General features: G+C 49.5%; 2 protein-coding genes across 2 annotated transcripts; both read right to left on the reverse strand.

Moving 5' to 3' along the window:
* Positions 1–1,873: 1,873 nt before the first annotated feature.
* Positions 1,874–4,144, reverse strand: LOC103215006 (uncharacterized). Its single transcript, XM_007961213.3, is given in 3 exon segments — positions 1,874–3,051; positions 3,054–3,199; positions 3,202–4,144. Coding segments are annotated over 3 exon segments (726 nt in total). The 5' UTR covers positions 3,242–4,144; the 3' UTR covers positions 1,874–2,511.
* Positions 1,874–22,592, reverse strand: ROPN1L (rhophilin associated tail protein 1 like). Its single transcript, XM_007961214.3, has 6 exons — positions 22,149–22,592; positions 21,854–22,025; positions 19,775–19,898; positions 18,026–18,187; positions 5,856–6,031; positions 1,874–2,050 (listed from the first exon to the last, which is right to left on the reverse strand). The coding sequence occupies exons 2-6, from the start codon at positions 21,982–21,984 to the stop codon at positions 1,951–1,953; spliced, it is 693 nt and encodes a 230-aa protein (XP_007959405.2). The 5' UTR covers positions 21,985–22,025; positions 22,149–22,592; the 3' UTR covers positions 1,874–1,950.
* Positions 22,593–24,695: the final 2,103 nt, after the last annotated feature.

The raw sequence follows: 24,695 nt of genomic DNA on the forward strand, positions 1-24,695 counted from the left end.
AGTACATGTTTCTATGTGAAAATCTTTCTGTTTGAACTTCAGAGCTCTCACTTGCTAAGTCAGGCTAAAACCATTCTAGGGGCTGGGAGAAGCAATGTGGTATAGAGGAACTTGTGTTCCCACCAACAGAATTCACAAGCTGAAGTCCGAACCCCCAGTAACTCAGACTGTGGTTGTATTTGGAGACAGGATCTTTAAAAGGTAATGAAGTTAACATGAGGTCATCAGCACAGGCCCTAAAACAGTATAACCAGTGTTCTACTAAGAGGAGGAAATGAGGACTCGGAGAGGCTCGAGGGAAGACCAAGTGAGGACCCAGGAGGACGATAGCATCCACCAGCCACGGAGACAGGCCTCCGGAGAAACCAGCCCTGCCGACACCTTCACCTTGGACTTCTGCTTCCAAAACAGTGAGGAAGTGTTTCTGTTACGTAGGCACTGGGTCTGCGGTACTTCGTTCTGGCAGCCCTCGCCGATTCATAGAGAATGCTATTTCTCCTTCTATGACCAAGTCATTCCCAAGAAAAACTCGCTTTTTGAGACAAAAGCCTTTTCAAGGTACAAAGTCCAGGGCCTGTTCGCCAGCAGGGGTGGGCCTAATCACACCCACGCTGCCCCAAGTCTCCACACTTCATGCTTTTTATTACTGAAACACCACATGCCTTTTTGATTGAGTGAGAAGCTGTTCCTGATTTATACTTTATAAATTCAGATTTTCACGTTGGAGTTTGTTTACAGTGATACTCACCTGTGCTCAGGCTTACAAAACTCCTCTCCAAATGTCTTTTCTTGGGTCCAGTGATGCTGTGTTGCATGCTGAGCTGGTCAGCAGTTGGATGAGGTTCTCTTGGTCAACGTGGGCAGCCTCCAGGGTTAGAGGAAGCGGGGACTCTATTCACCCTCCCCCATCACCTCCCTACAAGACAGTCACGGTGAAATCCTAAATGCTGCCAAATGGACACTTAGCAAGCTGTCCCCAAAGTCGTCATGTAATCTGTCCCTCTAAGTTTTAGAGGGGCCCACGCTCGCTCCTTGGACCTCCAGACAGGCATTGGCATGAGTTCTCTCCATGGCCTGAGCCCTGGCCTGGAAGCTAACCTGAAATGTAGTCATTGGTATTGGTCTTTTTGAAGACTTTATAAAAGGAAAGCAAATAAAGGATCTTGGATGCTTATTTCCATTCAAGTGGATCACGCTGCTGTCCAGTACACTTTCCCCAGCCACGGACGCTGGGCCAGACAGCAGGGTCCTTGGGGTCCACCTTTCATAGAAAAGATCCAGCCTCAGTTGCCAATGCCCTTCCCAGGGAGTCTTAGGAGGGTGGGCAGGGAGCAAAGGGCAAGCCCCTCCACCAGCTTAGAGTCAAGGAGAAGAAAAGTCACTTGTTTTTTATTTTGAGATGGAGTCTCGCTCTAGTGCAGTGGTGCGATCTCGGCTTACTGCAAACTCCGCCTCCCAGATCCAAGTGATTCTCCTGCCTCAGCCTCCTGAGTAGCTGGGATTACAGGTGCCCACCACCATGCCTGGCTAATTTTTGTATTATTTATTGAAGAGATGGGGTTTCACCATGTTGGCCAGGCTGCTCTTGAACTACTGACCTGAAGTCATCCTCCTACCTCAGCCTCCCAAAGGGCTGGGATTACAGGCCTGAGCCACTGTACCCAGCCAAAAAGCTACTTTTAAAACTGCCCAGCCCCACTTCCAACTCTGCAGTCACCAAATAGATTATTTTACTAAAAGAGATTATTTCACTGTTAACAATTTCTTATACTTCAGGTCCTTAAACGGCACAGTGAAGAGCAATCATGAAACAGACCCCATGAAGCACGGTCACACTGAATTCCCATGAAGAGAAACACACTACACATGTATGTGATTCAGGATAAGTTGTATTTGGTGCCAGAATTTTAAAGAGCACTATTTTGACACTAAAATGTATTCTTCTCTGTATTAATGGCCTACATCTTCAGAATTTTCACGGCTTTCTAAAAGATTCCTCTTTGGAAAGAAGAAGTCTGACAGTCCTATCATGCCGTTCCTCCTGGTGTCTCTAAATTGGAAACAGATAAAGATGCTTATTGGTCATTTCTCATCGTATACTTAGTAACATTTTTACAAAACGCAATATAATTTAAAAGGTCTGCTTTGGCCGGGTGCGGTGGCTCACGCCTGTAATCCCAATGCTTTGGGAGGTGGGCAGATCATGAGGTGAGCAGATTGAGAACATCCTGTCTAACACGGTGAAACTCCATCTCTACTAAAAATACAAAAAATTAGCCGGGTGTGGTGACAGGCGCCTGTAGTCCCAGCTACTTGGGAGGCTGAAGCAGGAGAATGGCGTGAATCTGGGAGGTGGAGCTTGCAGTGAGCCGAGATCGCGCCACCACACTCCAGCCTGGGTGACAGAGCGAGACTCCGTCTCAAAAAAAAAAAAAAGAAAAAAAAAAGTCTACTTTAAAAAACTATTTATGGTTGCTCATCAGTAATTCTTATCTCCAAAAATAAAGCATTCTATTTTCTTGTGTAAAATGTACCAAAACGTATAATAAATGTACCTTTATTTCTAGGTGAAAAGATGGGTACTATACGCATAGGTTTTTCTTTTTTCATGACTGGCGGTCTCAGGAAAGTGGTGGGAGAAGGGGCTGCTGCACAGGGTCCCAGTTCTTTGGAGGCTGGGGACATGGATTTGGAATGAGATGGGACCACCCGTGTCCCAGGCGCCTCCATCAGGTGGAGTAGCCGGGTCAGAGAGCACAAGAGAAGAGAAGAAGTGAGTAGATAGAGCAGGAAAAGGGGCCCGGCATGATCCGGATGGCGGTGCAGAAGCAGAGGCTGTGGGCATCAGGAGGAGAGCTGGGGACAAAGTACCGGGTCATCCGTGTGACTGCAGACACCAGCCAGGACGGTGTCAAGAATAAGGTGGAGAGAAGAGACAGTTTGGGAGCTGCCATGTTCCATGAGGACAGGAGGGTTGGAGTGACAGTGGATGACAGAGGAAAGAGGAAAAAGGGGGACCATGAAGTCCAGAGGCTCAGCCCATGGTGGGCATCCCAGAGGGGATGTGAGTTTGAAGACAGGAGGGGAAACGGTGTGGAAGGGACAAGGAGATGAGGAGGGCTGGGACAGGTGGGGCAGGGCACAGGATGCAGGTTCCACTGGGGCAGGAAGGGAGGCGAAGGCTGGCGGATCATAGAGTACCAGCTCCTGGTGCCACAGCCGGCATCCTAGGTGGCACCATGGCCGGTTAGAAAGGGTGGGAGGAGAGGACAAGAGTCTGGGTGTGATGACAGGCCAGGAGGCTTCTCAGGAGGCCGAGGCGAGCAGGGGTATGTGCTGTGCCAGAAGGCGGCCCTGGGACCAGCCCCCATCAGTCCCTGTCCCTGGCTTACTGTCGTCTCAGCCCTCAGCATGACCTGCTGTCTTGAAATCTGCTTGTCTGATGTCTGTCTGCTTCACAGGGCAAAACTCCAGGGGTCGGGCATGACCTGTTCACTGCCTTCATCCCCGGCACCCGCGCCAGTGCCCGCCACAGAGCAGGTGTTCAGTAAACTGTACTGTGGGCAGTTCGAGATGAGAGGTGTGGGGCTCAGGGGCAAACCACAACCAGCACTCGGGGGGCAGTGGTCCCAAGGGGAAGTGCTGGGAAGACCTCAGGGGCCCCATCTCCCTTGGGGCTGGAGCCTAGAGGAACTGGGCCCTTTCCTGCCCTTGCACCTTGAAGGCCCTTTCTTCTGTTAACCAGGCTTACTCTGCAGCACCACAGCTCCCCAGGCCCCGCCCTTCGGTTGTCACCACCGCCTCTGCACACCCCACCGGCCCCGGGCTGCTTTCTCTGCCTCCCAATAGGTAGTGCAGGGTGCAGAGTCAGCATCCGATGGTGGTTTAAGGAATGAACAAATGAGAACTTCCGCAGGACCCAAGAGTTTCGTTCCTTTTTGCTCTGCATCTTGTCTTTAAAGGGAGGATTCATTCATCTTGTTAAAAAATGTGGCAGGTGATCAGAACACTGGACAATATATTCGAATATCAGCTCCAAGTCATGCTGCAGAGCAGAACCACCCTTACATCACATGCAGCCTGGTGCAAATACAATACACCAAGCCATGTGTCAGGGTCATATAGCAAGTTCATCGGAGTGAGAATTGCGTGACTGATGTCAGTGACATCCTCAAGTTTCTGCAAATGATCCTGCCTCCGTGGCACTACCGTCAGGCGGTCCACCAGCAGTAATCCATGTCTACGTTTCATTGTGGAGAAAGGAATTCTATCTCACTTTTTAAATTATTATTATTATTATTATTTGAGATGGAGTTTCGATCTTGTTGCCCAGGCTGAAGAGCAATGGCACAATCTCGGTTCACTGCAACCTCTGCCCCCAAGGCTCAAGAGATTCTCTTGCCTCAGCCTCCTGAGTAGCTGGGATTACAGGCACCCACCACCACACCTGGCTAATTTTTTGTATTTTTTTTTTAGTAGAGATGGAGTTTTGCCATGATGGCCAGGCTGGTCTCAAACTCCTGATCTCAAGTGATCCACCCGCCTCAGCCTCCAAAAATGCTGGGATTACAGGCATGAGCCACCGTGCCCAGCCTCTATCTCACTTTTTCACATGCTACAATTTAATACCACCTGACATGCTGTACATAGGAATCAGGATAGATTTGGGATAAACAAGTCTTAATGAAAGGATACATTCTCTCCCTCTAAAGTCTAAAGAAACCTGAGCCTCAGCCCACATGGGAGCCACAGAAGAGGTCGGCTCCCTTCTGAGGTGCTGCCTGCTTTCGCTGATGGCCTTTGATCTGCAGCTCCACTTACGCACACCCTGAATACCATCAGGTGTGCCTAAACCTTCTGCCAAACACAGGATTTGTTGGGACAAAGTTATTGCAGACAAGGGACGTGATATTGTGAAATATATATTTGGTCTTCAAGCCCGCCTCCTGGCATACAACTCCTAAAATCTGTGGAATCTCCAAAGTGAGTTCTTTCTTTATACACATGATTGGCTGACGGCTCACATAGCTTCAGGATAGGGTTGGTCACTGGAAAGCCCAAGGCAGGATTAGAGGGGTGGGACTTTCAGCCCAGCCTAACCTTGGAGGTGGGGAGAGGGGCTGATGGCTTAGGTAATCACTAATGGCCTTCATGATTTAATCAATCATGAAGCTTCCAGGAAAAAAAAAAAAAAAAAAAAAAACCCTAAAAGAACAGGGCTTAGAAAGTTTCCCGGTAGCTAAACACATAGAGATCAACAGGAAGGCCAACAGGAGCTCATTCGCAGGCAGGGAGGGGACGTACTCCAACTCTGTGGGGGCACAAGCCCCCATGCTCCAGACCCTTCCAGACCTCCGTGTCTGTCTTCCTCTGACTGGTGGTAGCCTTTAAAATATCCTTTGTAATAAACTAGTAAACATGACTGTTTCCCTGAGTTCCGTGAGCCATTCTAGCAAACTAATTGACCCGAGGAGGGGTTGGGGGAACCCTGATTTACAGCCAGTCAGTCAGAAGCACAGGCAAAATAACCTGGGGCTTGCACCTAGCATCAGAAATGCGGCAGGGTGGGGGCAGTCTCGGGGACGGAGCCCTCCACCTGTGGGATCTCACACTATCTCCAGGCAGACAGGGTAGCAATGTAATGAGGACGCAGAGCTGGTGTCGCTGCAGGACTGCTTGCTCGCTTTTTGGTGAGGAAAAACCTCCACACATTTGGTCATAGCAGTCTTCTGTGTTGATTCTTGTTGTGGTGTAAGAGCAAAGGAAAAACTGGGTTTTCCCCTACAAGGGGGAAGTGAAACAGGAAATTCTCCCATGGTCAACATACCTGAATCCTAGAGTGTGTGCATACTTACATATTTTCCTTTAGAGAGGCAAGATAGGATTCCGTCTCCGAAGGAGACACATCTGTGTCTAATTTGGCCAAGTAGCGGTAGACGTAGGAAAACGTCTTGAAGGGGATGCGAGCGGGCCCGCCCTCCGGATCGTCCGTGAGGATCTCACACAGGTGCTTCAGCGCAGCGTTCAAGGACTGGGAGCACCACAGCCAGGTGGGGAGAAAAACAGTTACTACTGGCATCACTCACATTGAAAACAGGCACCAGCAGAATCAACACTAGCATGTTTGACAGAAATTCTCCAAAAAGTACGCTCTCCATCTGAACTGAGAACTAGGGGTATGTACAATTGCCATAATGAAAAATCAAAAGGAAAGGTTTGAATGGAGTGCAACTGACCAGGAAAAAATTCTAATTCACAGATCTCATTTTCTATTCAAATAGAAATGACTGTTACAGACAAAAGGAAGCATCAATGTCTTTAAAACCAACTTCCTAAGCTAATGCAGAACTGTGCAGCCCCAACTGGCCCAGAGACACACCCGGGAATGTGCCCAGGGGCTGAATGAACTCTGCCACCAGCCAGAGGTGCTGCCTGCAGAGGGCAGGGCTGGCAGCCAACAGCCTGCATGCCTACACGGAGGCCCTGGGTGTCAGCCGATGCCCACCAGGCAGAAGGGAGAGCTCTGTCCTGGCTCCATCCCTGTTCACACAGAGGGCTCTGGGCTCTGTCTTAGCTCCAGGACAACACCTGGACTTCCTCCCTGCAAACCATTCATCTCCCTCACACTCTTCCAAACTGCTGGGTTCACCTCAGACAGCAGCCCACCCTCCGCCTTCAGAGGAAAAGCCCATCCTCTGAGCAACCTTCCTGCCTCCACACAGCAGACGCTTTCAGCACCTGCCCTCCCAGCCAAGGCCCTGGTTGGGGCAGCTAAGAGGCCAAGGTCATCTTCATGAGACCAGAGCTTTGTGGTGCTGGAACTGCAGGGCTTGGGCACCAGGGCCCCCTGGGGCCAGCCTGTGGCCTCCAACCTCCAACTTGCTCAATTCATCCTTGTTGAAAAAACATGAGCTATTTGTGTGTGTGTTTGTTTGAAGGAGGTGGGGGAAACCTTGTAACACAAGATTACTATCTTTTCAAAAGAAAATGCATAGCCCAGGTCTCCTTTTCTCCTTCTGCACCAAGACATCACGGTGACCTGCAGCCTTCAACACCCTGGCCAGGGTAAGCTGGGGGGCAGGTGTTCTAATTCTGCAGCTGGCCTATGGGACCCTCCCCTCGGTCCCCAACTCGAGTCCCTTCTGTGAAGCCCGTCCTTGCCAGAGTGGCTATCTCGTACCTGCCTGGATGGTCACACTGCCTACTGATGAAGGTGAGCTCACACAGGTGGCTGCTTAAATGTACCCCCCTTGCCAACACACACACATGGCAACAGCCCTTCATTCCCTCCACATTTGCCAAGTGCCTGTTACACACCAGGATGTAGCAATGAACAGACAACTAAGCCCTGCTCAGGTGGAGATCCCAGTCGAGTGGGAAAGCCACAACACCTGGATTCTAGGGTGCTCTGGAAGGGGGCATGCCTGGAGCAGCAGGCAGGCAGTGCCAGGATGGAGGGTGACATTTTCAATCGGGTGGTCAGGGAAGGTCAGAGCAGGTAGCATGTAAGCACAGACCCAGGGGGAAGGAGCCAGTCATGTGGGATGCTGGGAGAATTCCAGGGGTACTTCTGTGTGTTCCAGAAACCGCCAGGAGCTCCGGGTAGCTAGAGCAGGCCATGGAGAGGCAGGAATGTGGGAAATGAGGTCAGCGGGATGGGGTGGATTGCAGATCAGGGGGGTCTTTACAGACCCAGGTTGGACTTGGGCTTTGGCTGGGTTCTATGGGAAGGTGTCAAAGGGTTTTAAACAAAGACAGAGCACTGTGGAGTGTTTCTAAGGAGTCCTTCTGCCGATGTGTGAACAGGAGGAGGCCCCAGTGATGAGGGCGGAAGGCGGGAACCCAGTGATGAGGGCGGAAGGCGGGAACCCAGTGATGAGGGCGGAAGGCGGGAACCCAGTGATGAGGGCGGAAGGCGGGAACCTGGCGAGGAGGCTGCTGGAATAATACAGCTGGGGCCTGGGTGGCAGCAGCCACTGGGAAGGGTGGGACTCAGCCTCTCCTGAAGGTGGAGTTACCAGAACTCGCTGTTGGCTGCATGTGGGCAGTGACAGAACCATGAAAAGTGGCTCCAATGTTTGGAGCCTGAACAGCTGCAAGGGTAGATTTGCTATCAACTGGGAAGTTCCAGAGAGAAGCTGAGTTTGGGGTGGCTTCCACTGACATCTCTGTCAGGCACCCGGTGGAACTGGTGACTCAGGTGGCTACTTAGTAGGCCTAGCACTCACAGAGGAGACTCGGGAGCATGGGCGAGATGGTGTATACAGGCGGGGTGGTGTACACAGGTGGGATGGGGTACATGGGGGGGATGGGGTACATGAGGGGATGGTGTACACAGGAGGAGGATGGTATACATGGGCAGGATGGTATACACGGACGGTATGGGGTACACAGGAGGATGGTGTATATCAGGGGATGGTGTATACTGGGGGATGGTGTACACAAGGGGATAGTGTACACAGTGGGGGATGGTGTACATGGTGGATGGTGTACATGGGGGGATGGTGTATATGGGGGGATAGTGTACATGGTGGGGGATGGTATACATGGGGAATGGTGTACATGGGGGGATGGTGTACATGGGTGGGGTGGTGTACATGGGCAGGGTAGTGTACATGGGGGATGGTGTACACGGGGGGATGGTGTATACAAGGGGGATGGTGTACATGGGGGGATGGTGTACACGAAGGGGAAGGTGTACACGGGCAGGGTGGTGTACATGGGGGATGGTGTACACGGGGGATGGTGTATACAAAGGGGATGGTGTACATGGGGGGATGGTGTACACGAAGGGGAAGGTGTACACGGGCAGGGTGGTGTACATGGGGGATGGTGTACACAAGGAGGATGGTGTACATGAGGGGATAGTGTACACAGTGGGGATGGTGTACACGGGGGATGGTGTACACAAGGAGGATGGTGTACATGAGGGGATAGTGTACACAGTGGGGATGGTGTACACAGGGGATGGTGTACACAAGGAGGATGGTGTACATGAGGGGACAGTGTACACGGTGGGGGATGGTGTACATGGGGGATGGTATACATGGGGGATGGTGTATATGGGGGGATGGTGTACATGAGGGGAATGGTGTGCATGGGGGATGGTGTACATGGGGGGATGGTGTACATGGGTGGGGTGGTGTACACGGGGATAGTGTACACAGGGGGATGGTGTATACAAGGGAGATGGTGTATTCAAGGGGGATGGTGTACATGGGGGGATGGTGTACATGAAGGGGAAGGTGTACACGGGCAGGGTGGTGTACATGGTGGATGGTGTACATGAGGAGGATGGTGTACACAGTGGGATGGTGTACACAGCAGGGGGTGGTGTACACGGGGGGATGGTGTACACAGGGATGATGGGTGTACATGGGCAGGGTAGTGTACATGGGGGAAGGTGTACACAAGGGGGATGGTGTACATGAGCAGGATGGTGTACACAAGCGGGATGGTATACATGGGGGGCATGGTATACATGGGGTGGATGGTATACATGGGGAGGGATGGTGTGTACGAGCAGGATGGTATATACAGCTGAGCCCCATGAGGTTGCTGAGGTGGGAGGACAGTGCATGGACACACCATACCACCAAGAGCTGGGGAGTGAGGGACCAACCAGGGGACCTGGAAGGCACGGCCAGGAGGGAGGCTGCTGGTGAGTGAAGAAAAGCGTTTCCTGGTGGAGAGAGCAATCTCTTGTGTCAAAGCACATGGGACAGGCCAGGAAGGACAAGGACTGGTGGGTGGCACAGGATTTCCTCAGAGCCCAGTGCTGTGCTGGAGCCGGCTCATGAGCCAACTGCGAAGTTTCCAGCAGTTGTGTGAGCTGGAGGACTTCACCTTGGCAGCCTGAACTCAGCTGCAGTGGGAGTATTTACACCACATCACTTGGCAAACATGGCTGAGAACCAGGACCTTCCCGAGCAGGCTGGTACCCCGCAGGCTGCTGGGATGGGGTGTGAGGGCAGACTGAGAGCTCCGGCTTGCAGCAGCCACAGAGGCGGCTGGCAACCCTGGGGAATCGCCTGCAGGGATGAATCCGGGGCTGTGCTTCTGAGGGAAGCGCAAGAAACAAACACAGTAGGGCCAGCGCCGAGCACCGTCCCCACAGGAATGCTGCAGACGCAGGGAAAGGGCCGCCGCAAGCCAGGCCAGGCCTGTCTGGCTCCACAGCGGCTGTGTCAGGAATAAACCCCACATCCTCAGGGACAGGAAAGGGCTCTGAGCCCGCTCCAGGCTATGGGACAAAATGAGCCCCCCTACAGAACACTGTGGTCAGAGCAAGGCTGATAACACAGCCCGCTGTCCTCCTCTGGCTGTGAGAATAATGACAGTCACCTCGTGTGGTTACTGTGAGGAGCAGAGAGACACCCTGGCCAGGCCCAGACGGTCTCAGCAATCACCCAAGTCACCCAGCCAGGACTGGAGCGCAGCTGGTGGGCCTCTGAGCTCATCCCAGTGACTGTTCTGTTTTTTTATGTCTAGCAGCTGCCAGGTGGGCTCCAGGAACAAGACCCAGGGCAGAGACGTCGCCCACTTGGGGACCCAGACATTTGGCTGCAGGAGATGGAGCCCTGAACAGAACTGAGCTCCCCATCCCCAGCGGCCTGATGGGGCAGTTCCTCCCATTTCCACCCGCTTCCCACGCCAGCAGTGCCGGTGGGCTGGCGGCTACACCTGGTGCTGCTGAGGTGGACGGCACGGTTAGCGGGTGAGTGCAGCCCCCAGGGCAACGTGATGCTCTCTCTAGGAAAAGTGCAGAACCTGTTCTGGGGAGCTGCAGGCACCGCTCCAGGACCGCTGCACACGTGGCTCCCCTAAAAGACTGTCCCCAAGAAAGGACTTGCTCAAAGTAGAGTCGTGTATTTCACAATCCATGTTGCTTGCTTGAAACTTTCAAAGACATGTTGTTATGACGGGATTTGCTTTAACACCCGACACAAATGGAAGTCCGTCACCACCGTGTGCAGGATTGCGGGGCCTCAGGAAGGATGAGTCGGGAAGGAAGGAGTTGGCGTGGATGGAGCAGGCAGATGAGATCTGTGTAACGCGCTGTTCCAAGGCTTCAGAGGAAGTGGTATTTAAGGAAAAAGACATCAAAACACTCGAGCAGCACTGCCTCTGCAAAGGCGTGATGACACTACCCACGTCAACGCTTCTGACAATAAGATCTGCAGCAATCTTTATATCCAGAAGGATTCATAAGGCAACTGGCTTGATCTTGTGCAGAGTTACATTTCTTCAAATTTATTTCTCAATTCCAAAGGCCTGGGGGTGGCACGGTCACTTGTACACCAGCCAAAAGACCCTCTCCTCGGCACGGCTGCCCCATGCTGCCCTCCGCCGTGCTGCTGATTTATTCTCCCATGTGCGATACGTGCTGGGCAGAGGTGATTGGCAAGCTGCACTTAGCTGCTTCTTTTTTTTTTTTGATGGAGTTTCACTCTTGTGGCCCAGGCTAGGGTGCAATAGCGCGATCTCAGCTCACTGCAACCTCCGCCTCCTGGGTTCAGGTGATTCTCCTGCCTCAGCCTCCTGAGTAGCTGGGATTACAGATGCCCACCACCACGCCCAGCTAATTTTCGTATTTTTAGTAGAGACGGGGGTTTCACCATGTTGGTCAGGCTGGTCCCGAACTCCTGACCTCAGGTGATCCACCTGCCTCGGCCTCCCAAAGTGCTGGGATTACAGGCGTGAGCCATTGCGCCTGGCCAAGCACTTAGTTTTTAACCAAGTATTTACACGTGATCCATAATCTGAAATTCAAACAGAGATGTGTGAAGAACACAGGCACGGGGGCACCCACTATTTTCTGGGCATTTTTGGCATGCCAGCTCTGTGGGATTTTTCAGTTTCCAAATTATAGCTGCTCTCATGATGACACGCGGCCCCTCAACAGTCACCTCACACCTCCCCAAGGGCACCTCTCAGCTGGCATGGAAACGAAAATAGGCCCGTTTTACACAGAATCAGAACAAAGGAAGTCCCCTCCGAGGCACGGCTGCCTGTGCTGGGGGTAGAGACTGGACTTCCCGTGAAGCCGCGCCTCTAACCCAGCACTGTGTTTTTAAAAGCCTCTAACCCAGCACTGTATTTTCAAAAGCTTACGGCCTTTTCATCAAATTCTGTTATCCTCCAGAGTTTTCTAATTTAAAACCATTTATGGGGCTGACAGCAGGTAAGGGTAGGAGGCCCTGAATGGAAAGCAGCAGTTCACCCTGTGGCTAGGGTGTGATACCCTGTCCAGGACAGGGAAGGGGAGGCCACAGCGGCCCACATCAGCGGCCCATGGGAACCTCCAGCGGAAGGGGCAAGGCTGGTCAGTGGAGCGTGGGCCCTGCCTCTTTCCCACAGAGGGAGGGACATGAGCAATCAGGGAAACTGGAGCTGGGGCCAGGGAGTCAGGAGCCCGAGCAGATCCTTTGTTTCAGGGACAGCTTCCTAAACATGCCCATGGCCTCAGGCTCCCACTGAGCGGTGGGGGCATGGCTGTGTCTTCCCACCAGCTGCAGGGGCTACGAGGAATTCTGTTGGCCTTTCTTGGACATGTCCAAATGGGCTTTCGAGCCCTAGCTGGGGAAACCTGGAAGGAAATGGCAGCAAGGAGTAAGCCAGGATGCAGCCTCTGTCACTGGCGCAGGTGGCCGTCTCATCGGGTCAGCAGGGTACCGTGATAGGTCAGTCACTGACTCTGACATGCTGGAGCACAGCTGGATGGGGCGATGTTCTGAGAGCTCCAGAGTGTGTGTTGTCAGAAGGCCGAGGTTGAATGCCTTCCAAGGGATGAATCACTTCAGGACACAAAATGATTTTGATGATTGTCCCGAGGAGTTGTTCTTCTCTGAGACAGGAAATCTCAGGCGTAAACTTGAATAAGGTGGTCCTAACCTGTGGGCTGCACACTCCTTGGGCTACGGAGTCATTAGGAGGAATCCTCTCCTCTCCCCATTTCCAAGTCACCTGTTGTGACTCAGCTTCTCTCTGCCTTGGGGCACCAGCCTGCAAACCTGACGGTGCCTTCCTCAAAGGGCTGTCAGGAGGATTCCAGAGAATACACATGCAGCGCTCTGTGCACTCCCGCACATGGTCAAACCCTAGAAATCCTGGCCACTGCATGCACCGTGTCCAGATGGAAAGCTGCGCTAGACACGTGTGCATCTGTGGTTGTAAACGAAGAGAGATGCTTCTGTGATTAAGAAAGTTCAAATGTGTTTAAAAGCCTGACTATCCAGGCGCGGTGTCTCACACCTGTAATCCCAGCACTTTGGGAGGCCGAGGCAGGTGGATCACAAGGTCAGGAGATTGAGACTATCCTGGCTAACACAGTGAAACCCCATCGCTACAAAAATACAAAAAATTAGCTGGGCGTGGTGGTGGGCACCTGTAGTCCCAGCTACTCGGGAGGCTGAGGCAGGAGAATGGCGTGAACCCGGAGGCGGAGGTTGCAGTGAGCCGAAATCGCACCACTGCACTCCAGCCTGGGCGATAGAGCGAGACTCTGTCTCCAAAAAAAAAAAGCCTCACTGAAGTCTATGTTATTTGTTTTGATCATAACGGACTGACTCTATCAGTGTGAGTATGGGGATGAAAGACTTGGTTCACAATTTTCTTATCTTAAAAAAAGATCTTCATGCTTAAAAGACAAAAGAAAACATTTTGATCCACAGCTTTAATGCTCAGGATCATTAATGGCATTGTAGAAACGGAAAAATAAAAGTCAGCCAGGCTCTGTGGCTTGCATCTATAAATCCCAGAACTTTGGGAGGTCAAGATGAGAGGATTGCTTGAGCTCAGGAACTGACACCAACCAGAGCAACATGGCAAGATACTTGTCTCTACAAAAAATAAATAATTAGCTGGGTGTGGTGCCGCAGGCCTGTAATCCCAGTGACTTGGGAGGCTGAGGTGGGAAGATCGCTTGAGTACAGGAGGTTGAGGCTGCAGTGAGCTATGATCATGCCACTGCACTCCAGCCTGGGTGGCAGAACGAGACCCTGTCTCTTACAGAAAAAAAAAAAAAAAAAAAATTAAATTAAAGCCACAACATATAAATATGGTCATTTCACCATGCAAGCACATCAAAACATTGAGAAGGAGGACAGGAATCTCTTAACATACAGATGGCAATTTAATGTCCTTGATCACCTGCCTGGGGCAGCTCACAGTGCCCCTTAACCTGAATTGATGGCTTTTGATGTAATAACTAGAGCAGTGTTCAGGGATTCAAGGATGTAACAGGACATCAGCTCCAATAACCTGGTGATGTTTGACCATTTTGTTCACTCCAGAACCTTCAAACGGGGTCTGGTACAAAATAATGCACAGTAAACATTTGTGGAATGAATGATACGTATGACTCAGAAATTAAAACAGAGGTTTCCAGTCTTTTTGGAGATCTTCAACTCGACGAATTTGACTAGAGTGATTTCTAAGAGGAATAAATGTAACAGCACAGAGAGTACACCTGTCACAAGCCATGCCCCGCCATAGACGCAGGGAGCAGGAATGACATCTATCCCACTCACGCAGGCAGCAGCTAGCCACCACTTACACAGCACCCTATGTGAAATAAACATCCGCAGGCGGTAATCCACTACAAATTCTTCTCATCGCACTTCACTTCTTTATTTCCTCCTTTTTGAAGGTATTTTTTAAAGCATAAAAATGAACGCTTATGATGCCAAGCAACATGATGAAACCCCTCCTTGAATTCACAGCTTTGTGTTCTTAGCACACTTCCAAGCCACCCAGGGCCAACAAGGTCAACAACACAAGTGTCCACACCAAGGCCTGGCAGGTCCGAGCCCCTCCTGTCTACCCGCCACATCCCGAAACAGGTGTTTGAGCTCAGCACTCTGTGGGCCGCGGGAGCCAGGGCAGAGCAGGCATCCCTGGCAGCAGACAAGGACCCCAGACGAGCACACACTCCTCTGAGGGAGGAGAGGTCAGCTCTCACACCTGAACCTGACCCTGAGTCTACAGCCGCACTGGACCAGAGCAGAGGGTGACTGTGGCTTTCTACACCCAGGAGGGGCCTCCAGCACCAATGGAAGGAGTCAAGGGCAAATCTGGAGTCCTGCTGGCAAAGGTGGCTCAAGTTAGGAGACATGCAGGAACCCACAGTGACACACAGCATGCTTCCTGGTGTCAATTTATTCTCTGTGGGTCAAGTAACATATGATAGGAAGAACACAAAAGAATGTGTGCTGTTTGTGATGTCTCTTCCCCAGGAATCAGTTTAGATGGCCAAGCTCTATCCTTAACACAATGTCTCCATCTAGTGTCACACTAGATTGGAGATTCGGCCTTATTTTCCAAATCACATTCAATTGTGTTTTAAATCTATTGCTCAATTTTCACAATTAGGAAGGTGAAAACTATAAAGATGGATCCAAAAACATGAATTATTTTAGTTTCTCATTGTTAAAATCAAAATTTTACAACTAAGCTTAGAGGCAGAAACCACCAACATTAATTCAAATATTGCATACAATTTTATATTGTTAACATATCGATTTCAGGGCTGGGAGAGGTGGCTCACACCTGTAATCCCAGCACTTTGGGAGGCTGAGGTGGGCAGATCACCTGAGGTCAGGAGTTCAAGACCAGCCAGGCCAACATGGCGAAACTCCGTCTCTACTAAAAATACAAAAAAATTAGCCAGGCATGGTGGTGCACACCTGTAATCCCAACTACTTGGGAGACTGAGGCATGAGAATCACTTGAACCTGGGAGGTGGAGGGTGTAGTGAGCCCAGATCACACCACTGCACTACAGCCTAGGCGACAGAGCAAGACTCTGAATCAAAACAAATATATATATATGTGTGTGTGTGTGTGTGTGTGTGTGTGTGTGTGTGTGTGTGTTTATTTATTTATTTAGGCGGGGCACGGTGGCTCACACCTGTAATCTGTAATCCCAGAACTCGAGGCTGGTATATCACCTGAGGTCAAGAGTTCAAAACCAGCCAGGCCAACACGGTGAAACCTCGTCTCTACTAAAAATACAAGAATCAGCTGAACATGGTGGTGCATGCCTGTAATCCCAGCTACTTGGGAGGCTGAGTCAGGAGAATCGCTTGAACCTGGGAGGTTGCAGTGAGCCAAGATCACACCATTGCACTCCAGCCTGGGTGACACAGTGAGACTCCATCTCAAAAAATATATAGCTAGATACAGATATAGATAGATAGATAGATAAGACAGATAGATAGATAGACAGATTTCACAGAGTTCCAGATTAACAAAGTGACATAAAAATGTCTCCAATAATTAAATGTATTTGCCTTTGTCTATCTTGATAATACCCCTGAGACACTCCCCTGGTGCCATCTGCACCTGTCCTTGCTACTGGAGGGTACCGGGCCTGCCAACATCCAGGCCTTGGCACAAGTAGCCCAGGGCTGACAGGAAGCACCTCCATTGCCTTTGAGCAGTTACACAACAAAACTCTTGCTCATTCTACAGCCGCACCACACCCGACTCCCTGAGCGCACAGAGCTTCCCACTGGGGCCATCCGCCGAGCTGGTGAGCTGTGCCGCACTCAGATGTGACATGGCAGAGGAAGGGAAAGAACAACGTGGTCTGTGATATACAGATGAATACATCTAGTCGTATAATTTAGAATGAAAATTTCAGAAAATTACTAACAACACAATTGTCTTTTCATCAAGTCAAAACCAACTACAATTCCGCAATGTACCTCTTGGGGGACACACAGAAGTATGCGTTTCAGAGGCCAGGGAGCGAGAAGCAGGAGCTTCAGAAACGTCGTTGCTTCAGGCCACCAGGCAGGGGGACAGGACGCGGGAGGAGGACACGGGTGGTTGGAAGTGGGTGCGTTAGCGACCACGTTGGGTAGGTTTGCAGGTGTTTACCACCACCCATTTCAAGGAATTGGTTTTAATGAAAATGGAATGAAAGAGCTCTGGGCATGGACCAAAGCTGAGTGAGGGCTGTGAAGCAAGCACATGGGCGTCCAGTTACACACACTGGGCCACAGACTGAAGGGAGGGGGTAAAATCAAATTGTTAATCTATGTAGTCAAAGGAGCTGGTTCTCCTTGCTCTGCCTCCTTTCTTCGTAAGCTTCACATGGCTGATGCCCGGTTACTCTTTCTTCACCCAACCACCATGTCTCACAGCAAAACTTTAGCTGAGAAGACTGACTCTGGGTTTGCAAAGGAAGTCCTGCCAACATCATCCCAGCTCCCTTCTCGCCCCAACCTCCCAGGCTCGCCTTGTCACCTGGAGGATATGTCTTACTCCTAAGTCGCTTGGCTTATACTCGAACATCAGCAAAGTTGCACTGTATCTATTAGTTATTAATAATAGACTTCTTAGGCTGCCGTGGTGGCTCACACCTGTAATCCTAACACTTTGGGAGGCCGAGATGGGCAGATCACCTGAGGTCAGGAGTTCGAGACCAGCCTGACCAACATGGAGAAACCCCATCTCTACTGAAAATACAAAATTAGCCAGGCATGGTGGCATGCGTCTGTACTCCCAGCTATTCGGGAGGCTGAGGGAGGGGAATTGCTTGAACCTGGGAGGCGGAGATTGTGGTGAGCTGAGATTGCGCCATTGCACTCCAGCCTGGGCAACAAAAGCAAAACTCCGTCTCAAAATAATAATAATAATAATAATAATAGATTTCTACTAAAGTAGAAAATAATTATATGCCTCTTTCCACAGATGAGGAAAACAGTTATCAGTTTACAAAATGATTTGTAGTTTTAAAAAGTCATTGATGCATTTTCTTCTAAAACCTAAATATAGTTTAATAGTATCCATATCTTTCTTCTACTGTTAACCTTTAAATTGAGGCATTCATAAGTAATTTCTGTAAACTAAAATAACTATAAGCCCAAAAATATTAATATAATAGGCCTGGAGCAGGGGGAAATGCTTTTCTAAGACAAAGTTACTGAAGTGTTTCCTTTAGTTACTGAAACCGAAAGGATTTTTAAGCTGGGACCATGCTAACACAGAACGACTGACATGTGTTTATAGGTACATACCCCACCAAGCATGCTGCACCCAAGTGCTAAAAAGTTTATCCACTTGATTCTGTTTTCACAAGGATCCAGTTGTAAGAGCACTTTGAATTTTTCCTTCGGCAGGCACAAGTTCTTCCACTTTTGCTCCAGATCTGTTAATTCCACATACTGCTTGTGGTGACACTGTTTAGAAAACACAGTATGACAATTTACGTACGTTTTAAAACCTGGCAAACACTAGAATGCTGTGAAAATTCAGCATACACCGAGTAACCCGCCCCACGCAGGGGACAGATGAACTCCAAATGCATGACCGTGGGTTCTGTCAGCCCTGGGGAGGGGAGGCAGGGAAGCCAGTAAGCGGCAACCTTTTATTTATTAAATGAAAAAAGGACGGTGAAGCGAATATAGCATCATGTTATGACTTAATGAAACAGGCATACTGATGTTGAGTATATGATATTCCACTCTCTGTCTGAAATGCTTCACAATAAAAAATAGACCTCAGTAAAAAACATTTTAAAAATCCAGCCCCTAAACACATTTAGATAGGAGAAATCTTAAAACTGAAAATAAATGTATTCCTTCTACTATTTATTTATTTATTTATTTATTTATTTATTTATTTATTTTTGAGACAGTCTCATTCTGTTGCCCAGGCTAGAGTGCAGTGGCATGATCTCGGCTCACTGCAACCTTCACCTCCTAGGGTTAAATAATTCTCCCGCCTCAGCCTCCCAAGTAGCTGGGATTACAGGTGCACAGTACCACACCCTGCTAAGTTTTGTATTTTTATTGGAGACAACGTTTCACCTTGTTGGCCAGGCTGGTCTTGAACTCCTAACCTCAAGTGATCTGCCTGCCTCAGCCTCCCAAAGTACTGGGATTAAAGGCATGAGCCACCATGCCCGGCCTTCCTTCTACTATTTTAAACAATCTATCAAAACTGATAACTTCTGCAATCTGCTGGCAGTATCTTGGATGAAAAGGCTTTGGGCAATTTCAGCGTGTCTTTTCCCAAGCTACACCATTCAAGAGTTCTTCATTTCCCTTAAGGTAGCCACGGAAAAGTCCTAGTTTCAGAATTCACTGTATCCTACGCAGAAGTACAGCACTTCACAATGTAGAACGGGATAAGTCAGCTTGAAAATCAAGGTTATGCCACTGGTGTCTCTTTTAGCAAAAGAACCGAGTCATGAGGAATGCCTAGCCTTGCTCCATTACCCACTTTCTAGTAACTCATGTCTCTAAAAACAGGATGGCGTGTGGGGCGAAGAAGTGCAAGGCAGGAAGGGGGCCCAGGCTCTCCACAGAACTGGACACCAGAGGCTGCTGCCCACCTTGGGCGCCAAAGTCCAGCCCCGCCTTCAGACAGAGAAGGCAGAGGCTTACTCAGGCCCGCACACAGCTTTCACAGATGCACACCTGGAGAACAGACTGGAAACCCCCCAGGTTCTGGAATTTTGTATTTTTCGCCCAGAAGAATCTAGTGTCATGTAAATTTTGTATTTAAAAGAAATTATATTTCACTTTTCTAAAATCTACCCCTGGATAGTTACTTGGGGCTGTTGAAGCTAGAAAAAGACCTCCCAAACACAACATATTTCTTCCTTGAATCAACCTTGACGATGCGTGGCAGGCAAAGAGGACTTCAGGGACCCTGGGAGGTTTGCAATACACTGCCAGGGTGAGCCTCGCTCTGTCATCAATGCACAGTGAATGGTAAGGAAAGCACAGGCCAGTTGCCTGAGGCCACAGAACCCCCCATACCTGCTTGTGCAAAATTTTCAGGAGTCCTTGAGTCAGGCCTGTGTCTGTTTTCTGGGTTGCCGTGGGCATTTCCATTCTGTCCTTTACAGGAAGTGGATCTCCTCTTGACAAAGCTGAAAAATATCTAATAAATAACAGACATCTCTGAAAGCTCATCAATCCACAAAAAGCAGCTATGCGATGCAATTTCTTAAATAATCCCCCAAAACAATGGTGATTAGGAAGGACAGCTCTGAAGACCAACATCCCGGGCTTATGTCCTGGTTCCTCCACTTAGTTCTCTGACTTAACCTTCTCTGCATGCCTTAGCTTCTCTGTCGGCAGAGGGGATAATGAGAGTCCCTGTTAGAGGGCCAGGGAGCACTGAGTGAGAAGGGCTTGGCACAGTGGCTGGCACTCGCAAAAGCTCCTTCAACGTGTGTTATTCTTCCCCTCCTCCCTGCCACTTCACAATCCCCTCCTCCCTGCCACTTCACAACTTTTTGTAGGGCACAAACTCTTATAAATCCTTTTATTTAAGCTTGAATAATGGTTAAAACCAGAGGCTATATTTCTTTAGCAAGAACTTTGAAAGAGTCTTTCAGAAACCATTGATAAAAGTGTTTCTCAGAGGGCAAGCACTGGATGGACAAGTAGCTCAGTTGGTGGGTAAAATAACAGCCCCAAAGATATCCAGGTCCAAGTCGCAGGAACCTGGGAATGTTACTTTACATGGTAACAGGGATTTTGTAGACTGAATAAGGATCTCAGGTGGGAAAAATCGCCCTGGACTATCTGGATGGCTACTGAATGCAATCACCAGGGTCCTTGGAAGAGAGAGGCAGAGGGAGATTTGAAAATGCTGGCCTTGAAAATGGAGAAAGGGGACATGAGCCAAGGAGTCTAAGGAATGCAGCTCTAGAAGCCGGAAAAGGAAAGGAAACGAGTTGGGTTTTCCTGAGAGCCACTGGAAAGAGCAAAGCCCTGCCAACACCTTGATTTTAGCCTAGTGGAACTGATTTTGGACTTCTGGCCTCCAGAACTGCAAGAATGTATGTCTGTGTTTTAAGCTGTCAAGTTTTGTGGTGATTTGTTACAGCAGCCAAAGGAAAGTAATTCACTTTGATTATAGAATTTGGAGAAAGCCAGCAAAATTTGGCTTTTTTTTTCTTTTTAAATTATTTTTCTTATAAAAAAATACAGATGGGGTCTTGCTATATTGCCCAGGCTGGTCTCAAACTCTAGGGCTCAAGTGATCCTCCCAGCTTGGCCTCCCAAAGTGCTGGGATTACAGGCGTGAGCCACCAAGCCCAGTCAAAATTTGATATGTTGATGACTAAAATATTTAAATTAAATTTACACCTATGCTGACTCTTGTCATCATAAAAGTGAGTTTTTGTTTTACATCTGTTTATTGAAAAGGGGCAAAGAGTTCTCCTGTAAAACCAAGAGGATTTCTTTTAATGCCTCTAAGATCTGTTGACTTGTAACTTTGAGATTATGAATGTCTGTTCCTGGAAAGTGTTGTAATGTTTGTGGCAAAAAAAAAACACACAAAACTGTGAAGGTTCATTTGCTGGACAGTTTGCCAGGAGCACTCTAGGGATGATGACCTCAGTATGTCCACGGTCGTCCCGGTTCTAATCAATTTAACCAGCTCTGGGTATACAAAGCTTTGAGAGGATTCTCTGCAGAGGAGGAACTTAGCTAAAATATTCCTCTTTGTAAAATCATTTCACAAGTAAAATGACCGCAACCATGTAAATTTTTTTAACATAATGTAGACACATTTCTGCCTAATGCAATTGCTTTACATTTTAGTCTATCTTCATCATAAACACTTTTAAACAACTGAGTTGCCATTACTTTGTAGGTAAGTGAGCATTTTGCAATAATTTCGGGTCTCATGGTCGATAAATCGAAATGGTTCCTAGATAGACACTCAAGTATAGATGTCACCAACGCTAAGGGGAAAGTTTTGCCTGATACTCTTACGGACGATGAGCGCCGCGTCGGGCCCCTGGTCCGGGAGGAGGGCCCTCTGGGCTTGTCTGGCTTGGGCACGTAGACCGGACCGCTCCCCGGGCCGAGGGTGCTTACCCCGCGGACCACTGCAGCACGTCGGCCGGCTGGGTGCGGATGGCAGCTTTGGTGAACTGCTTCAGGATGTCCGGCAGCTCCGGGGGAATGTGGATCTGCTGAGCGCAGAACATGGTGTCGGGAAGCGGCATCGCTCTCCGCAGAAAGGACCAGGCTGGGGAATCGCGGCGCGCTGCGAGGAAGAAGGGCGGCTGTGGGCTAGGGCGCGGTGGAGCCGCTAGCAGCGCGGGGCTAGCGGCCAGGGTCGCCTCCCATCCCTTTCCCAAGGTTGGGGCCGGCTTCGCGGGGCTCTTACCCGCTCCTCCGCGGGCTTCGGGAGAAATGAGGACCAACTGCCCCTCCAATAACACCCCAGACCCTGCAGTTCGCGAGCGCCAGCGGCCACTACGGACGCTCTCGGTATCCAGGCAACCGAGACGCGAGCAGGCCCCGCCCCTGGCACCGCGCACGCGCAGGCGGCCCTGAGCGGGCCGGGGCTGCCCCGGGGCGGGACGAGGAGGTGCTGGCGCAGTCCGGCTCGCAGCCGCCGCTGCTCCCCGGTGTTTCAGAGCCGCGCGAGCTGAGCGTTTCACCTACAAAAGGGTCTTCGGATCGGTTTCCCACCGCCAAAAGTGAGCGGCGAACTCTCGAAGGACTCCCTCTTCCCCTTGCTCTGGCTGCGTGAGGCTGAGGCGAGGGGAGTCGGGCCTGCTAGGAGGGAAGCGAGTTAACTGAAGGGGCTGATCGCCTGGGCGGCACGGGCCCCACTGCGGGACGCGCCTGCGCCTGGGGCCGCTTCTCCAAACGTCTCAGGCCTCGAACTTCGCACATGCCCTTGCCTAAGCCGTGCCTTAGTGAACCTGAGTTCTTCATTTAAAAAGCCACTTAGACAGCGGGCAGTTTCCAGCTAAAACAATATTATATTTGTTTTCTTAAGACAGGGTGGTTGACCCAATGTGACTGGCTCTAGGAGGAAATAAATCACATCTGTCAAAAGAGCCTTGAGTCGAAGGATAGGAGAATCCTCGAATTTGGTGGGTGCTCACCAAGGCACCATGCAAGGTGTTAACTTTGCTTTAGGGGGTGATCTGGCTGGCTGCTGCAGTTGCCGTTAACAAGCCACCGTATGGATGAGACCCCAGATCCATCTCCTCCTGCGCTCCTCAAAACAGGAAGATGGAGAACTACAGCGAGCTACTTCCAGGAGGCGCCAATGGCAAGCCCTCCCTTCAAGGAAACTGGGAAAGTTGCCCGATTTTGATCGTTTCCGTCCAAACACCCACCAGACAATATACACATACACATTTCTAAATTAACAGCATTGGCAAAAACTGAAAATACTTGTACTTAAAGTTGATGACAGTATGAAAACATGGAATCGGCCCAGGCGCGGTGGCTCATGCCTGTAACCCCAGCACAAGGTCAGGAGTTCGACACTAGCCTGGCTAACATGGTGAAACCCCCATCTCTACAAAAATTAGCTGGGCGTGGTGGCACATGCCTGTAATCCCAGCTACTTGGGAGGCTGAGGCAGAATAGCTTGGGCCTGGGAGGCAGAGGTTGTCGTGAGCAAAGATGGCACCACTGCACTCCAGCCTGGGCGAGAGTGAGACTCTGTCCCCAATCCCCCCCCCCAAAAAAAGAAAACAAAGAATCTTATATGCTATTGAGAGGGATGTTAATTAGTACCTTTAGGGGCCAATAATTTAACACTAAAATTTTTCGATGATTGTGCAATATTTCTTCTGGGAACTTACCCTACAGAAATACTACAAAAATATAGACAAAAATCTTTGCCATATAAATTGGGTAACTGTCTTTTGGAAAGCAAATCATGGCCTAGCTACACAATGGTATGAAAAGATGCCCGTGTAAAGTGAAAAAAAGCATCCTGTCGAACAGTCTGCATAGTATAACACGTTTATTGAGATAAATGATTCTGTGAAGGTATGTCTGGAAGCATATAACTAAAACTATTAACAGCAGTTACGTCTGGGAAATGAGACAGGGATTTCAGGTCTTATTTTGGCCACAGATACATTATTTTGATTCTAAATTCATCATTTATTTACTAACTTAGCATTACTATTGAGTACCAAATATTTGCCAGGGAATTATTCTGGGAATACAGTAATAATTCAGTTTAAAAAAATAAAATCTTTGGAGCTTACATTCAAGTGGGAAAAAACACACAAATATAAACAAGAAAGGTAAACGATATAGTATGTTTAAAAGTACAAAAGAGAGCAGGGAGTACAAAATACAGCAGGGAGATGAGACAGGAATGCCCCAGTAGCTGCAGCTTTAGATAAGCCTCAGTGAGAATGACACTTCAGGAAAGAAACGAGGAGGCTGAAGAGCCTGAATGAAGAACATTTGGGTAGGGCAAATAGTAAGTGCAAAAGCCCTAAGGCCTGACCTGTTTTGGAGGCAGGCAGGACGGCAGGAGCGGGGTGAACACAGAGGTGATGTGGTCAGAGAAGGAAGGAAAGGGATGCTCCATGTTTTGCCCAGCGTTGAAGGCTATTGTGGAATTTTGAGTGCCATGGTAATCTGTTGGAGAGTTCTGAGGGTTGGTGTGATCTGACTTGGATCTCAAGGACATTCGGGATTCAATGTTGAAAACAAATGGAAAAAGGAAGAAAGAGCAGGGGCAGAGGCAGCAAGCTCAGGAGAAACAGCAATTAAGTAAACAGTGGATTTACTTGTTCAGTTTTGAGACTTCTTTATGTAATCTAGATGCAAGTCATTTATCAGAAATGTTTTGCAAATATTTTCTGCCACTCTACAGCTTGTCTTCTTGTTCTCTTAATGGTACCTTTGAAAGAGAAGTTTTCAATTTTGATAAAGTACAATTTATTGA

Source organism: Chlorocebus sabaeus, chromosome 4 (genome assembly GCF_047675955.1).
Source record: "Chlorocebus sabaeus isolate Y175 chromosome 4, mChlSab1.0.hap1, whole genome shotgun sequence".
Lineage (NCBI taxonomy): Eukaryota > Metazoa > Chordata > Mammalia > Primates > Cercopithecidae > Chlorocebus > Chlorocebus sabaeus.

Excerpts from the sequence above, each read along its gene's own strand:
- ROPN1L (XM_007961214.3), bottom strand. The coding sequence starts at position 21,984 with ATGCCGCTTCCCGACACCATGTTCTGCGCTCAGCAGATCCACATTCCC. Across the intron at positions 19,899-21,853 it reads GTGCTGCAGTGGTCCGCGGG|ATATTTTTCAGCTTTGTCAA; the intron begins GTAAGCACCCTC and ends GTTATTTATTAG. Across the intron at positions 6,032-18,025 it reads GGTGCAGCATGCTTGGTGGG|TCCTTGAACGCTGCGCTGAA; the intron begins GTATGTACCTAT and ends TGGTGCTCCCAG.